This window comes from Bubalus bubalis, chromosome 8, assembly GCF_019923935.1.
Source record: "Bubalus bubalis isolate 160015118507 breed Murrah chromosome 8, NDDB_SH_1, whole genome shotgun sequence".
NCBI classification, from domain to species: Eukaryota; Metazoa; Chordata; class Mammalia; order Artiodactyla; family Bovidae; genus Bubalus; species Bubalus bubalis.
The window spans coordinates 24,668,856-24,687,191 of record NC_059164.1 but is presented as its reverse complement, the minus strand read 5'-3'; the positions used below and the strand labels follow the sequence as shown (position 1 = coordinate 24,687,191).

At 40.7% G+C, this 18,336-nt stretch overlaps 1 protein-coding gene across 1 annotated transcript; it reads left to right on the top strand.

Moving 5' to 3' along the window:
- The first annotated feature begins 14,802 nt into the window (after window positions 1–14,802).
- LOC102407527 (ethanolaminephosphotransferase 1-like) lies at window positions 14,803–16,525 on the top strand. Its single transcript, XM_044946505.1, has one exon. The coding sequence runs from the start codon at window positions 14,886–14,888 to the stop codon at window positions 16,077–16,079; it is 1,194 nt and encodes a 397-aa protein (XP_044802440.1). The 5' UTR covers window positions 14,803–14,885; the 3' UTR covers window positions 16,080–16,525.
- The last annotated feature ends 1,811 nt before the right edge of the window (window positions 16,526–18,336 follow it).

Genomic DNA, 18,336 nt, shown 5'->3' with positions numbered 1-18,336 from the left:
GGTTGTTTTTTTTTTTTTTTTTGGCCAGGACCTAACACATTGCATTTAATAAAAATTGATTCAATTGAATAGGTTGGTTTCTTGGCGCCAAATTTGAACTTGAAATCTAGGAATTAAATGTAATTTTTTGAAATGGATCAAGCTACTTGCATTAAAAAGTGTTGGTATTGGAATAGAGCATTGAAAAAAGGTTTCAGTGAAGAAGTCAAAACACATTATTTCTAGAACTTTTTATAAATATTTGAGCATAAATACTTTTTATAAGTACTTGAGCCTGTTGGGGTGGGTGGATAAAAGTTCTTCTAGGTACCATGGGGAAAGTAACCATCTAAGAACCATTGTTTAAATAGTTTTTAACCTAGGAATAAAAATCAGAGAGGAATGGTCCACTGAGAAAAGGTATAAAATAATTTACTAGCATCTTGTCTCCCGTCTTTGCTGTTAATATGTATTACAACTTTCAAGATATCATTTATTAATATGCTACATAGAAAAATGGAAATGCATACTCCTTGGTCAATTTTGTACATTACACAAATGTGAGGTTTACAACCATAGGCTATTTATTTTTAGAGAGTGTCTTATAGAAGTAAACTACTAACCAGTTAATTTCTACTAAAATCACATTTAAATATTTTATTCTGAAATCTCTTCACTTTACACTGATTCGGAGGAGGAAATAAATTTTAAACAGACAGCTCTGTTCTTAGGAAAGGAACTCAGAGACTCATCTATTAAGAGGTCTTTACATGTTCCCTCTTCAAGAAAAATTTACCATTAACTGATTGCAAGGACTAAATTAATGCAAGTTTAAAATGAAATGTGAAAGATGGGAATTAGTGAAGGCACTTCTTGGATAAAAGGTTCTTCCTAGATGTCTTCATACACTGGTGAGCTACAGAAGAGGTACCCCTCCCTAGCCAAGTGAACAGAGAGAACTTTTACCTCCATTTGATGGGATTATAGCGTGAGGAATCCAGCCTGAAATTTTAAAAATTCATGTAAAATGTACATTCTCCTTTATAATCAATTTTGTTTTAATATAAAAATAAAGTGGTTCCCCCTAACTCCCCTCAAATCTTTGAGTAATATTTACATTGAAGCAAGACACCCTGTGTTTATCCTGTGGCTTTGCCTCCCTGGCATGCTGCCATTGCCTGCAGGGCTATGCATATCCCAGTTTGAAAGCTCTATCATATCATGTATGTGGATTTGGATAAGAAAAAAAAGCCTTGTGTTCCATGTCAGGGCATGTGGGGTTTAGTCTCAGTTCTGAAATTAACTATCTGCTGGCCACCTTCTAGTCACTTAATGGCTCTGAGCCTCAGTTTCTTCAACAGTAAAATAAAGAAGCTGAAAGTTTACTTCAAAAAATCCACTATTTAATTACACTCTCCCAGACAGGTAGAATGTATTGGTCACAGAATAAAATGTTCTCATTGAGATGTTGACATATAATTGTTTTTCAAGAATAATTTGCTAGTAAAAAGTGTGTAAGAAAAAAATTATGCATGTAATGGCCATCCTGAAAGCAATATAATTTTTAAAAAAATTCTCTTCCTAATCTGTCTTGAATAATTACCACCCATTCCTACTGAATACAATGACCATAGAATAAATAATATATCAGTTAGTATCAAATTGCATTCTTATAGGTATACCTTTTTATGATATATGATGCCATTCTTTACCACGGAACCCCCTGGAAAGTTCAAAGCTGTCTTCTTTGCTCTCTTCTCCCAGGCTAATGGCTGTTGCCTCCAGACTTTGAATAAACATCATTTCTGAATCTGTCTCTAAAAGCACCCCTTCACTGACATCCAAGGTCCATGCCCAGTGATGCTCTAAGTGATGCAGCCCTTTCCACTTCATCTTTACATACCTGTTTTCTTTCAGAATTCACACACAACCCTCAGAATACCTTCCTGTATAGGAATAAGAAGTGATTCAAGTTTGGAAACATCCTATATTGTCTGGAAAAGCTAGAAACCTCTAGACAAAATCCCAGCTTAATCAAATGATATAATTTTCAGTTCCAAACCTGAATTTGCTTCAGTGTGATTTCACATCTTCTCCCAAGAACCTAAGTTCTGCCCATCCCCTCCTATGGCTACTTTTTCACTATCCTTTACACCTAGGGTGTCACATGTCCATTAGGGTCATAGAGGGGGCAAGAACTCCAGATGGGTTCATCCACTTGTCCCTTGGTGGAGTGCATGAGAGTGGTGGGGCATGAGTCCAGTAGAAGACCTGAGCAGTGTCCTCTAAATCAAGGAGCCTAGGGCAGAAGCCCCCTTGCCTGAAATTAGAGGTGGTACTGGGTGGAATTCTCACAACTCACAAATATTAATTTTCATTATAGCACTTTATTGTGTAATGTCATCGAAATTACTAACCCTTCTCTTGTTTGCTCAGTTTTGACTTGATGAGTTATTGATAGGCATTTATCTTAAGCTGGCAGAGAAGTCTTGTTAATGCTATTAAGAATACTGCATTTCCATAGAGAACAGACTTAGGGACAAGGCAGCAGGGAGGGAAGGAGATGGTGAAATGAAAGGAGAGAGTAGCATGCAAACATATACATTACCATATGTTAAATAGATAACCAGTGGTAATTTGCTGTATGACTCAGGGAACTCAAACTGAGGCTCTGTGACAGCCTATAGTGGTGGGATGGGGTGGAAGGTGGGAGGGAGGTTCAAGAGGGAAGGGACATACATATACTTTTGACTGATTCATGTTGATGTATGGCAGAAACCCAGTATTGTAAAGCAATTATCTTTCAATTAATAATAAATAGATGAATATAAAAAGGAATATTGCATTTTATCACACATATGATGTAGCAATCAGGCATTTCAAGCATAAAGTCTCTATATAAATGTGTGGCTCTATATACATGTATATATATATGTATATATATATTTATGTGTATGTGTGTGTGTGCGTGCTAAGTCGCTTCAGTCATGTCTGACTGTGTGTGATCCTATGGACTGCAGCCTGCCAGGCTCCTCTGTCAATGGGATCCTCCAGGAAAGAACACTGGAGTGGGTTGCCGTGCCCTCCTCCAGGGGATCATCCAGACCCAGGGACTGAACCTGTGTCTCTTACATTTCCTGCACTGGCAGGCAGGTTCTCCACCGCTAACACTACCTGGGAAACCCAGCACATGTATGCATGCACATGTAAATGCATGTGAGTGCATGCATGTGTGTCTATATTCATACAAATGTACACCCATGTGTGCACCTCCCCCTCACACACACACATACATAGCAGGCAAACTCCACAATGCCCCCAGTGATCCTACTGGTTTTCGCATCCTTGTGTAATTAATCCTCTCCCCTCGTGTGTAGGCTGGACTTTGGACTCACTCTGAATGAACAGAATATGGCAGAAGGGCAGGCTATCATTTCTGAGGGCAGGTTACAAAAAGACTGTGACTTCTGTCTGGGGCACCTTCTCCCTTTTTCTCTGGCCCACTCTGAGGTAAACCAGCGTCCTGTTGTGAGCTGACCTATAGGGAGGCCCTTATAGCAAGGTACTGGTGTCTTTGGACCACAGCCAGAGTGGACCTGAAGCCTGCAATGGTCACATGAGCCAGCTTGGCAGTAGATCCCCCAGACTGGAGCCTTGAGAAGGTCACAGCCATGCAGCCTCCTGAGAAACTCAGCCAGAGTTACCCAGCGGAGGCACACCCAGATTCCAGACACTCAGAAATGGAGATAATAAATGTTTGCTGTTTCACCGGCAAAAGTTTTAAGGTAATTTGCCATGCAGCAATAGGTCACTATAAACATGTATGTATATTATTGGGGTTTCCCAGGTGGTGCTAGTGGTAAAGAACCCTCCTGCCAATGCAGGAGATGCAAGAGACACAGGTTCAATCCCTGGGTCAGGAAGATCCCCCGGAGGAGGGCATGGCAACCCACTTCAATATTCTTCCCTGGAGAATCCCATGGACAGAAGAGCCTGGTGGGCTACAATCCAAAGGGTCACACAGAGTTGGACATGACTGAAGTGATGTAGCATGCACACACACATGTATGTATTATATATAATATGCACATTATATATAAATATCAATATAGTTGTATAGCAGAAACTAATACAACATTATATGCCAATTAAAGATATATACATAAAAATTTTTTAAAAACTGACAAAAGACATCAAAAGAAATAAACCAGTATCAATATCAATTTAAAATCTCAGAAGACCAGAAAGATACATTTAAATGACCAAATTCAATCTTTCTCAAAAGAATTCTTGCTCCTGTCACCTTATGTTGTAAACACTTGACAAAATTTCCATCCTGACAATTTCAAATTAATATTTAAATCTGGAAAGACAGATATATTCTTGGAATGTTATCTGCATGCAACTACATGTTTAAATGTAAAAATAAATTTAACTGTTTTATCATAATAGACAATGATTTAGTTGGAGGGTTGTTATTAAACTACAACTTAATCTAAATTGAGTATTGACATTAAAAAAATACCATCTGCCAGAATAAATACTATTACCAAGTCAATAAATACTTTCTCATCTTCTTACATGAAAACTTTTTCAAATGTGCTATATATTAAAAAAATTAGTGGGACAATGGAAGCACTATTATTTTCTCAAGTTTGAGGTGTTATGTTGGAGCTGGGTTTCACCTCTGTTAACATATAGGCTTCTTTGTGACTCGAAAAACTCAAGCATCTGAACCTGCTGGAATTTTCTTCTTCACACTCCCATAATTTAAACATTTCAGAATAAGGACTCAGCTTGAAAGTCATATCCCTTTTTGACCTGGATTATTTCTGCAGAAGATCAGTGTTAGCAGTGGCATCTGGGATTCCTGGAGACAGTTTCTTTGTTGCTTTTGTCTACAAAGTGGCAGAGAGACTTCCAAACGAGCTCCAAGAAGCCTGAGTTACCACAGGCTACACTTGGGCAATCAAGCCATTTAAAGTGCAGTCTCACTGCATGAGGTAGCTACATCAGATGATCTGATGTCCTTTATCAATGTATTCATTCCTTCAGCCAGTCAGGCACTGAAACTGACAGAGGCCCTACCATAAGCTACACACTCTGCCATGGACTAGAGGATGTGAATGAGATTCACTCCAAGAAACGGTTGTTAGGAAGCAATCTCATGGGTATCTACAGCTTTAAACACATTAATTGTAGTTGGTTCTACTTTGATATTACCTTGGCATTCAAGTAGATCATTAAAACCACTACTATTATTTGCTTAGAGTGTGAAGTGTTTCAATTACCTTTGTAAATAATTCCAAACTGTGTTATTGACCATATTCACTGTGTACGCTTTGTAGCCTTTATTCAGCTGCTAGGTATTTTACTAGCAATGCTTTCATTACCACCTTTTCCCACAAAACAAAGACAAAAGATCAATAATTATTTTAATTAGAGATACTATGTATTGGAAAGTAGTTCAGAAAAACCTTTTTCATAAAAAGTACAAAGTCATTGAGAGATTTTGCATTGAAAGTACATCTAGAGTTTCAGAAACTGATCTTTGCTTCATGAACTCATTTTAGATTATAACAAAGGAAAAATTGGTTTTCCCAATTAGGGTATACTTTCCATGAAATTTGGCCAGTTTTTGTAAATTTGGATAGGAAAAGTAGACTACCAGTTAATTTTGGCTTTGCCTAATTCTTCTTCCTTTGCTTAGAGATCTGACTAAAGCAGTAAGGAGCAGGAGTCCAGCTGAAGGCCACTAGATTCCTGTGTGCTAAGTTGCTTCAGTAGTGTCTGATTTTTTTACGATCCTATGGATGGTAGCCCACCAGTCTCCTTGTCCATGAGGATTCTCCAGGCAAGAATACTGGAGTGGGCTGCCATGACCTCCTCCAGGGGATCTTGCTGACCCAGGGATCGGACCTGTGTCTCCTGCATTGCAGGCAGATTCTTTACCACTGAGCCACTGGGGCACTATATAGGTGATACATGTTGGGGGCTGTTGCAGGCATGGACAATTAAAAACAGGTGAGGGGATAAGGAGACGCAAGTGAGAGAGAACAGAACAAAGTAAAAAAATGGGGGAGGGGATAAAGAGAATGGAAGGGAAGTTGCAGAGAGGAGATGAGGAGCAGGAGATAAAGAGAAGAAAAAAGGGAAAAGAAACAGAAAAAAGTGAGAGAGAAAGGAGGTAGGGGAGCAGAGGGAAGGAACACATTGTGATTAGGAATTATGTTGTCATTTGATCACTGTCTTTTGAAAGGAGATGTTCTTCATTGGGGCACAGCTTCATTCCCAATCCTATGGCCCAGTGAGGCTGATAATCATAATCTTCAAACCTCTGGCATTAAGGGTAGGTACATGATCTGAGACAGGCTAAGCAGAATAATTGGAACTAAGGGGGAAAGGAGGATTTCTTTCTTGTGGTAAATCTATGCAGTATAAGACTTGGAATTAGTATCGCTTGCTGCCTCAATACCTGAAACCAGTAAGCCCTCAAATGACCTAAGTGCACATTCTCCTCCCTGCTCTGCCCTCACAGATAAGGTCCCCTGGTCAAGCAATCCTCCTTATCAAGCAGACCACGCACAATTACTACTTACTCCTAAGCAGCAGATTTCAGTTCCTTGCCAGCCCGCAGAATTCTTCAATCTAATCACATCTTTGTGTGGGAACCAAGGCACCCCACCCTCTTATTCCTACAAAGCCTGCCTCCCACAGCCTCTGGTTGCTCCCTCCCACAGTCCAAACTAACTTGTGAGGAGCCATCAAACTGTTTTCTACAGTGGCTGCACCACCTCACTTCTACCAGCAATATATGGGTTTGAATTTTTCTACTCCTCACCAACACTCATTATGATTTTAATTTTCATTTCTCTAATGACGTGAGTCTGGGTGAACTCTGGGAGTTGGTGATGGACAGGGAGGCCTGGCGTGCTACGATTCATGGGGTTGCAAAGAGTAGGACACGACTGAGCAACTGAACTGAACTGAACTGAATGACTAATTGATTCCCAGGTGGCATAGTGGTAAAGAATCCAACTGCCACTGCAGGAGACCTAGGAGACTTAGGTTGAAGGTCGGGAATATCTCCTGGAGTAGGAAATGGCAATCCACTCCAGCACTCTTGCTTGGGAAATCCCATGGACAGAGGAGCCTGGTGGGCTACAGTCCACGGGGTCATGATGTGTCAGACACGACCGAGTGAGTGAGCACAGCACAGCACAGCAATGACTAGTGACGCTGAGTGTCATTTTCACGTGCCTGTTGGCCATTTGTATATCTTCTTTGGAAAAATGGGTATTCAAGACTTTTGCCCACTTCTTGATTGGTTTGTTTTTCAGCTGTTGTGGTTCTTGCATATTCTGAATACTATACCCTTGTCAGACATGTGGCTTGCAGTATATTCTTCCACTCTATAGGTTGTCATTATAATCTGATGATTTTTTTCTACTGACTATTTCTACTCCTTTAATTAATGCTAACTAGAACTCATCCTACATGTATTAGTTTTAAGTATTCATTTTTCTACCCTACTCTTATAATGAGAGGTTTGGTTAAAAGCCACTAAGTTAGAATAGGGTCTGCCTGACTTACCTCCCTGGCTTATAGTTTTTGGTCTAAAGGTGGGGATTTAAGCTTATCCAGACCTCACAACTCTAGCCACAATTATTGATCCATCACAGTAGTTAGGCCAATCAGAATCCCTCTCTAGGATCTTTTCACTATCATTAAACTGTTATTGTATGAGCCTAGAGACTGCCACCACCCATGCTTCTTTCTATATAGAAAGTGGATCTACAGTAGAAGAAAATAAAACTAACAGACAGAGACTTCCCTGGTGGTCCAGTGCAAGGGGCATGGGTTCAGGGAAGTTCCACATGCAGCATGTCCAAAAAATAATTAAATGAAAAGCCTTTATTCACTTAAAAAAAAAAAAAAAACACTAACAATACAGAGCAAGAGAAGATCATGTCTAATGGCATTTGAGCTCTTGGTGCTAGCTAGCTATATGCCTGTTTCCATTGCAGTTTGGTTATGTGGGTCAATACACTTTTCTTTCTGTTTAAGCTGGTTTGTACTAGATTTCTCTACTTTAAATCAAGAATACTACCAAGTTTGTTGATGTGGCAGTATTATCCTGAAGGTGTACCTTATAAAATCATGGAATTTTTACATATACATGGGATTTCTTGGATCTACATCCTGCCCACACTGACTCTGATTTTTACTGCAACACTTGCCCAGAGTTTTCCTCTATTGATCTCACTTGCCCCATTCCTCCCCCAAATTAAGAACTAATAAGAAAAAATTGAAATAATTCCTCTTTTTTCTCTAAAAATTTACATTAAAAATATTGGACAGATGCCAAGAGCTTGAAGTACAGCTGCATTTTGTGAATTAATTAAATATCATAATCCTCTTTGCAGTTTCTATTAGTAACAGGAATGAATGTTATAAAAGGAGCATTTACTAAAAGGAATGTGTTGTGTAATTTAATGTATGCTAAATGTAGGTGGTCTAAAAATATTCTACTGCATTCCTACCTTTACTAACAAACTTTTAAAATACTGTCACTAAAGTGTGAATACCATTCGACAAAGGAAGTCAACTAAGCCCTTTATATGACATTATTTTAAATAATCTTTTCTATATTTTCTAAGTCAGATTGTATAGCTAGTTGATTCAGCTACCTATTGTAGTGTTAGTTGGTGGGAAATGTCATGCATCCTGTCTTTGGTATGATTACATACATTCCTTTTCAGTTTCCTTTTGTTGAGTTTTGTTATATTTTGTATTATGGCCTTAGTAAGTAGGATGTCTTTGGGGTGAAGAAAATCCCTTATTTCCGATCTTTGTCATTTACAAATTAATGACTCAAAGTATTACAAGTGCACGCCCATAACTGTTTATCTTGGTGTGGCCCACGGTGAAAATGACTTCTACTATCAAAATTATTCTGTTCTTTGACATGATCCCTTGGTATTTGGGGGTTCTGTTTTCTCTAAAAGTTCAGGAATTCCCTGTCAGAAGTCCTTTGACAAGAAAATTTACTAAGAATATTATTGGATTGGTAAACTTGACAGTTTCTTTGCTAAAAAAAGTATAGCTTCCACAGCTTAACTTCTCACCCTATGGCTATTTTGTTCCCTCCTGCCATTTTTTTTTCCTATACAATTATTAATCAAATAAGCTATTTTTTTAACTTCATGTTGTTACTTAGATATGGATCACACCTAAACTGTAGGTAGCCATGGCAACATAACAAGCTCACACTCTGTATTAATGAAGAACATTTAAGAAGCTTCATTTAACTGGTGGAATGACCCTGAGGCAGTTGTCTGGAGTTCCACATAAGAGCGACCCACTGGAAAATCATAAAGTCTGGCTGTGGCTTTTTCCCAGGACAGTTTCTAAGCCCTGGATCTTATATTGTTTATCTATAAATGATCTTGGGCTTTGCTTCCAATCACCCAGTGTCTTGGTCCTTCTGATTTGTCACGCACAGAGCCACTAGCAGACTCATTGGCAGTGATAGGTGCTAACTATGGAGGAAAGGTATAGTTTTCAGGTAGGATGTCTTTTATTATAGCACCTGGACACTAGGCTCTACTTGTTCAAACAGTTAAGAAATGCCTTGCCTCCATAACAGAAGCCCAAAGGAAGAGCAGTTCTGTGCTCTATACAGTCAGGACCAGGGCTCCAGAACTCTGCTCATTTTAAATGCTATACTCCTCTAAGTCAACTTGGCCTCAGGTTGCCTCCTTCTGTCACAGGACAGCAGTGGCAGCTCCAAGTTTCACATTTTGATGTATTACTATTGAGAGGAATAAGAGGGGCTACTTTTCATCATCACCTTCTGAGAGTGAAAACCTTTCCAGGAGTCTCTCCTTTCCTGAATGCCTCCTTGTGGGTGTCCTGGGCCTGAATGGTGTCACAATGCCCTCCTAAATGCAGGCTGGGGTGGTACTGCTATCATTCGAGGACAATTAAGGTCCACCTTGAAGCCCAGGTGGCCCTGCCAGATGGACTCTCCCTTCACTCAGCTTGGAGACTGACGGTCCACACGGGTCTGCTGGATGCCCACCTCCCCCTGCTGGAACTCCTACACCACCCCCAGGCTGCCTCTTTCCACAAGGACATGCTCCTTACCTGGCTTGAACTCTGACACTGCACCCACCGGCCATTCCACGAGGCTTCTCCAGAAATGAGAGAGGCTCTGAATCCTCAGTATGGGCCCACTCCATGCACCAATGAGTTTGTCACCCAGTTCGGGTTCTGACACCCCTGCTCTCCGTCACCCCACTGAGACTGACTGCTTACCCAGTGACAGTCTGTTCCAACAGGAGTTAAAACCTTGCTCAGATGCAACTTTTATAGCAGTCTATTTAAAGAAGCAAGTTGATATGACAAATAGCTATGTACAAAGTTAAAAAAAAAAAAGCTATGAGATTTTTCCACTCAGAGGAAAAAAATATGGGAGTTGTCAGAACAGAAAGCTGTGACGCTGCATGCACACTGGTGCTATAGTCCCTACAGTTAATGCAGGTGGTTTTCAGAAGTTAAAACATATATAACTATTTCTCCATCTTATCAGAAATATCTTAAGTTACAGAAAGTAGCTATTTAAAATGACGTTTTAACTGTAAAACCTATGTAGTGATATTTATCAACTGGAAATATAAAAATAAGTACCTGATCCTGTTTTGCCATAAATAAATTAAAAATAGAACCCTTTTAAAGGGTTAATGTCATGGTACTTCTGATCAGTCCCCTACCACAATTTCATCACTCCTGTGACCAGAAGGCAGCTTAGAGTGGCAACAAACCCTTTATGTTGCTGTATTACCTGCAATATTTCCACAGCAGGCTCAGTTTACAGATGTGAAGACTGAGGCACAGACATTTAAGTAACGGGTCCAGAGTCACACAGCTGTAAGAGGGACAGGCAGGACCCACCCCCATGAAGCCTAGCTCCCTTGCCCTTACAGTTCCTAGTGTATGATCATCTGGGAACAAAGTACATGACTGTAATATTATCTCTAATAGGAGAAATCTAAGAAACAACCAGAGAGGGGAAAGGATTTTTGAATCATCGGTCCTGTGGAAATTAAACAGCTGTAAAAGAATGATGCAATAGAGTCACATTTACCGATGAGGAAAGATGTTTAGTTTATCACACAATGTTTGCTGTAAAAACTGAGTCAGGACCATCTACAGATTACAAAGAGAGTGTTTGTATAAACCTATAAATGCCCCAAGCAGGACTGGAAAGATTCCCAGCAAATTGTCCACAGTGTCAGTCTGGGAGAGCAGACTTGGGAAGTGAATTTCAATTATGAGAGAACAGAATTTGGATTGAGATGAGGAATCTCAGGGGGTGGAGGTAACTCAACACAGCACAGAAAGGGGAGGTCAAACAGGCCACCAGAGAGAGAGGAATACCCAGGACGTCCCAGAAACTGAGGTCTCCCCTGCCTCAACTGCATGCAGGGAAATCAGCTGCCCAGATCAACTACCGGATGATGTCAGGTATACCTGGGCCAGGCGTGCTCACTGGGGTCCTTCACCAGTTTAGGGTTAAAAGGCACCCCTGCCTTTCAGCCTATGACAGGTAAATTATGGGTCTCTCACTAGACAGAAAAACTCAAAGCCAAGTAAGAGACACAGAAGTCCACCAGGCTCCTCTATCTATGGGATTTTCCAGGTAAGGATACTGGAGAGAGCTGCCATGCCCTCCTCCAGGGGATCTTCCTGAACCAGGGATTGAACCAGCACCTCTTTCGTCTCCTGCATTAGCAGATTCTTTACCACTGGTGCCATCTGGGAAGCCCTGTTGCAGATTAACCATCCCTTAATCATGAATGGTCTACTGAGAACATCCTGACCTGCTTTTTGTTTAACTTCCTTCAGGAGAAGTCCAGGAACCTCCACCATGTACTAGGAAGGTGGCTGATGCTGGGGGTGAACATTGGAATGAGACTCAGTTCTTAGCCTGACTTAGTGAGTGGCCAGGCTTAATCTGCCAGTCTGCTGCCTTTGAACCTGTGTCATTGCACTTGAGAGGCCACATTTTCTTTCTGACCATGAGTAAAGACACCATCCAGAATGCAGAGCCACCTGGGTGAGGCTCAGAGACTTGAACCCCTCCTGCCATGTTGGCTTCGTCTACTTTTGCACCAGTCACCGACTAATATTATTTGTTGCCATATGGGTAACACTGGGCTTCCCTGCTGGACTTAAACTGTAAAATGGTCAGAACCTGTCCTCACATATCCCGGGCCATGTGCTCAGGATCAAGGGAAGTCTCAGCCTGGCTCTTCTGGGCAGCTCTCTCTAACTGGTCACAATGTCCAGAGCATGCTGGGGAGAATCTGGGGGTCTGGGAAAGGGGGAAGGTCACCATGCTTAGATTCTCCATTGATGCACTCTGAGGGTGGCCCCAGGATGGGAGAGGACAGGGCATCAGGGCATCTCCCAAGATGACATGATGGTTATCATCATATGGTGTTACTTCTTAGCAAATTCACCAGAGAGTTTCACTGATGTTAAGCATTTTCCTAAACCAATCCAGCTTTCCAGCAAATGTCAAAGATATTTTGGGTGAAATTGAGTGAATTATGGAAGTTAGGAACCTAATGAAATTAAAATGGAAACAATTTTACGCAGAAAAAGTCCAGTTGAAATTTTGACTGGGTTGCACTAAATTTATAGATTAATATAGGGAAAATCCAGGTCAATATAAATGATTAAGACTTCCCATGCAGGTGTGAGAGTTTGAAATGTTACCCTATTTCTTGAAATTGTTAACTCAGTGGACAAGGCCATCCCTTTGCCCTTCCTCTTAAAAAAAATTTTTTTTTAAACTGATGGCTATTTATTGTTAAACATGTGATATTGGGACTTCCCTGGTGGTCCGGTGGTTAAGAATCTGTCTGCCAATGCAGGAGACACAGGTTTGATCCCTGGTCTGGGAAGATTCCACATGCCTTGGGGCAGCTAAGCCTGTGCACCACAACCAGTGAGCTCACGACCTGCAAAGCCTTGCACTCTAGAGCCCGTGCTCTACAATAAGAGAAGCCACCAAAATGAGAAGCCCATGCATACTAGAGAGGAGCCCCTGCTCAACACAACTAGAGAAAGCCTGTGCACAGCAACAAAGACCCAGCACAGCCAAAAGCAAATAAATACATGTTTTAAATAAATAAATACGCAATATTGGACATAGATGGGATTTGTACTTGATCTTAATTGAAGTAAGGTTTCTGAAGCAATGTAATAAAGTGATGACAGCATCATTTCAATAAAGTTAGTGAATCATTTGACTATGCAAGTGTCTTACTTGGTGATTTTGAAAAGATTAATAGCAAGTTAGTCATAGTCCTTCTGATAATATGATAACATTACTCTTAGCTCTCTTTCTTCTTATTCTTACTTCTCACAAGAGTTCTATTTACCTCAAAATATTTGTTTAAACTCTTTTATGCTAAAGAACTATTTTAGGCCCTAGGGACACATCAGGAAAAATAAAAGAGAAAATTTCTTTCCTTCATTACATTTTAGTGGGTACAACCCAGCTATATAACATGATATTGTTGCTGTTACTGTTCATTTGCTCAGTCGTGTCTGACTCTTGGTGACCCCATTGACTGCAGTACACCATGTTTCCTTGCCCTTCACTCTCTCTCAGAGTTTGCTCAAACTCATGTCCATTGAATTGATGATGCCATCCAATCATTTCATCCTCTGTCACTCCCTTCTACTCCTGCCCTCAATCTTTCCCGGCATCAGGGTCTCTTCCAGTGGATAAACTCCACTTCAGGTGGCCAAATATTGAAGCTTCAGCATCAGTCCTTCCAGTGAATACTGAAGGTTGATTTCCTTTAGGATTGACTGATTTGATCTCCTTGCAGTCCAAAGGATTCTCAAGAGTCTTCTCCAGCGCCACAGTTCGAAAGAATAAATTCTTTGGCACTCAGCCTTCTTTATGGTCCAACTCTCACATGCATACATGACTACTGGAAAAACCATAGCTTTGACTAGATGGACCTTTACCAGCAAAGGGATGTCTCTGATTTTAATAAGCTGTCTGGGTTTGTTTATCTTTATCCATAGCTGTTTCCATGATAAAAAAGAAAAGTTGACTGTTTCTCCATGATGATGAGGTACCATTTGAGGGACTCATCATATTTCTAGTCCTCTCACCTTCTTAGCACATGGTTAGATTACACTTCCTTGGTCCCTTCTCATTGCACAGGGCCAGGTCACTAGCTACAGCCAGTGAGCTGCAAACAGAAATAATTTGCGTCATTCTGAATGGGAGCATTTATATACCAGTGCAAGATCCTCCATGACATTTCTTTTGCTCTGACATGAGGAGGTCAACCTCTGAGACGGTGGCTGCTTCATCAGTCTGGGTTCCTGAATGACTTTTACCTCCTCCTGGGGGACATGGTGTGTGACTGAGACACTTTGTGGTATTGATTCTCTGAGGTTTCATAGGGGAGGCAAACTTTTTTACTGCAGTGTAGCTCAGTCTGTATGGACGGATACAATGTGTTCAAAGGAGAACAGAGTGAAAAATTTTGTATTAGGACCTGTGAGCAAGTAGGTACCAAGTTATATTGCCTGCTTGCACGCAGCCTGTTTGCACGCTAAGTTGCTTCAGTTGTATCCAACTCTGCAACACTATGGACGATAGCCCACCAGGCCCCTCTGTCCATGGGATTCTCCAGGAAAGAATACTGGAGTGGAAGAGTGGGTTCCCATGCCTTCCTCCAGGGGATCTTCCTGACCTAGGGATCAAATTCACATCTCCTGCCCAGTCCTGCCCAGCCGGTGGAGTGCTCCTGGTTTCCTATCTCGTCGTGGAGGGTCGCTGCTGACTGGGCGCTCGTGTTCAGGTTGTCATGGCAAGTTACGAATACGTGAGCCCGGAGCAGCTGGCTGGCTTTGATAAGTACAAGTACAGAGCTGTGGTTACCAATCCACTCTCTCTGTATGTCATGCACCCATTTTGGAACACTGTAGTAAAGGTATTTCCTACTTGGCTGGCTCCAAATCTGATAACCTTCTCTGGCTTTCTGCTGGTTGTGTTCAATTTTCTACTTTTGGCATACTTTGATCCTGACTTTTATGCTTCAGCACCAGGTCACAAGCATGTACCCGACTGGGTCTGGATTGTAGTGGGCATCCTCAACTTCATGGCCTACACTCTAGATGGTGTGGACAGAGAGCAAGCCCGCAGAACCAATTCCAGCACCCCACTGGGGGAGCTTTTTGACCATGGCCTGGATAGTTGGTCATGTGTTTACTTTGTTGTCACCGTGTATTCCATTTTTGGACGAGGATCATCTGGTGTCAGTGTTTTTGTTCTTTATCTCCTGCTATGGGTAGTTTTGTTTTCTTTCATCCTGTCTCACTGGGGAAAGTATAGCACAGGGATTCTTTTCCTGCCATGGGGATATGACATTAGCCAGGTGACTATTTCTTTTGTCTACATAGTGACTGCGGTTGTGGGAGTTGAGGCCTGGTATGAACCTTTCCTGTTTAATTTCTTATATAGAGACCTATTCACTGCAATGATCTTTGGTTGTGCACTGTGCGTGACTCTTCCAATGAGTTTGTTTAATTTTTTCAGAAGCTATAAAAATAACACATTGAAACACAATTCAGTCTATGAAGCTGTGGTTCCCTTCTTTTCTCCATGTTTGCTATTCATTTTGTCTACAGCGTGGATCCTCCTGTCACCTTCAGATATTTTAGAGTTACACCCTAGAGTGTTCTACTTAATGGTTGGAACAGCCTTTGCCAACAGCACATGTCAGCTGATTGTTTGTCAAATGAGCAGTACCCGGTGCCCGACTTTGAACTGGTTGCTGCTTCCTCTTTTTGTGATTGTCATGGTGGTGAATGTAGGAGTAACCCCTTACGTTGAGAGCATTCTCCTGTTTACGCTAATGGCTGCTTTCACTTTGGCCCACGTCCATTATGGAGTACGAGTGGTAAAGCAGCTGAGCAACCATTTTCACATTTACCCCTTCTCATTGAGAAAACCAAACTCGGATTGACTAGGAGTAGAAGAAAAGAATATTGGCCTGTAATCTACAGAAAGAAGTACTGTAAATAAGATGCTTGTAAATAGTCATCCATCACCGTTGAACTAAACTGATCTGCTTAACAGACATGGGAACTCAGTGTGTGTGTGGTACTTGGACAGCAGGAATGATACATATCTGAACTTGTGGAATATTGGACCTATTAACTCCCAGCTTACTTTTTTATAAAACCATGTGTTGTTTTGGTTAAACCTAATAGCCCAGCAAAATATTCCTTGTAGCTTAGGAGTCCATAATGTTTTGGTTCATACAGAGTTAAAGATGCTTGGATTTTATTTTTCAAACCCTCATATTTGTTTAGGAACACTGATAACATTCAGAGGACCCAATGTGTTTTCATATTTGGTACTTAGTAGTAAGTCTTTAGCTGTGGAAGCTATCAGTACCCCAAATCTAATATAGGGAAAAGATAAGAGCAAGTCACTTTCAGCAAGAATGCCAAATGATTAGAGAACAATATACAGTTGCCAAATACTGGTTTCACTTTCCCATGGAAATGCCTTTTGTTCTCATGTGCTAAGAGAGCTTATATATATATATATATATATATATATATATATATATATATTTTTTTTTTTTTAATTCTCTAGTATTCCAGCTCTCTTTGTTATGGAACAGATCTTGATAAGTGGTTTAATTTTCTTTTAAAGAAAAATATTTTATTGAGACTTAATAGAGAATGGATTGTAATTATGGCTCACTCATTGGCATGGTTCAGTGTTTAAACGTGGCATTTTTTTCCCCTCAGCTACAAGTTGCTGAGATTTGGTGCCTGTGAACTATGATCATATGAATGCATGTGATAGCCCCATTCTTAGAATAATTACTTGTGAGGAACATAGATTAACTTCCTTATAAGAAAAAAAGTTTCTTAGGAGTTAGGAATCTCATGAACCTCACTGTGAAATTACTACTGTGAACGTTGCTGCGAAACTGGATTTCTGTGGAGGAAATAGTGCTGTTTTTTTATTTCATACAAGATAAAGACATAGAACTTCTGTCTTCCCCAATTTGTTCACTTCTCCACCTGAAGAAAAATTTTGATATATATGCCTTACTGAGTATTTACACCCTTTAATATGACTTGGAATAATTTTGAGGTTTACTGACAAACTTAAAAATCTCTTTTGACTCTCATATGATTGTTTTATGATCACAGCTTTTCATGAATGTGGATATTCTATTTCTTTCTGATTTGTCTCCTTAATTTGGTGGTGGTGAAATTTACCAGCTGATTTTCTTTTATTTTCCACTGAATGAAGTCTGTGCTTGAATGAAGAGTGTATCTTAAACCCTTTCTTTTGGATGGATTGCACTTGGATAAAATAGGCACCACTGTGTTGATAATGTAATTAAAACCATAATCATTATTTATCTATAAATGTGCCCATCATTAAATAAAAAAAAAAAATTCACATCTCCTGCATCTCCTACATTGGCTGGTGGATTCTTTACCACTAGCACCACCTGGGAAGCTTGCCAAGTTATACTTGCACAGCACAATTAGGCAAATATTGACCAGGCTTTGTACACTCCTTCCACTGGAATTAACTGGAATCAACTAGTAAATGCCTCATGTTGCCTTTTCTATTTCCTTTTCCTAATCGTTGGTTCCAGGCTGTAGCTCTGGTTCCTTTTCTCTTCAGTGCTTGGCACCTTCTCTTTATACACTCTGTTCAGTTCAGTTCAGTTCAGTCCGTCAATTGTGTCTGACTCGTTGCAACCCCATGAATCACAGCATGCCAGGCCACCCTGTCCATCACCAACCTCAGGAGTTCACTCTAACTCGTGTCCATTAAGTCAGTGATGCCATCCAGCCATTTCATCCTCGGTCGTCCCTTTCTCCTCCTGCCCCCAAACCCTCCCAGCATCAGAGTCTTTTCCAATGAGTCAACTCTTCACATGAGGTGGCCAAAATATTGGAGTTTCAGCTTTAGCATCAGTACTTTCAAAAAACACCCAGGACTGATCTCCTTTAGAATGGACTGGTTGGATCTCCTTGCAGTCCAAGGGACTCTCAAGAGTCTTCTCCAACACCATAGTTCAAAAGCATCAATTCTTTGGCACTCAGCTTTCTTCACAGTCCAACTCTCACATCCATACATGACCACTGGAAAAACCATAGCCTTGACAAGACGGACCTTTGTTGGCAGAGTAATGTCTCTGCTTTTCAATATGCTATCTAGGTGGGTCATAACTTTCCTTCCAAGAAGTAAGCGTCTTTTAATTTCATGGCTGCAAT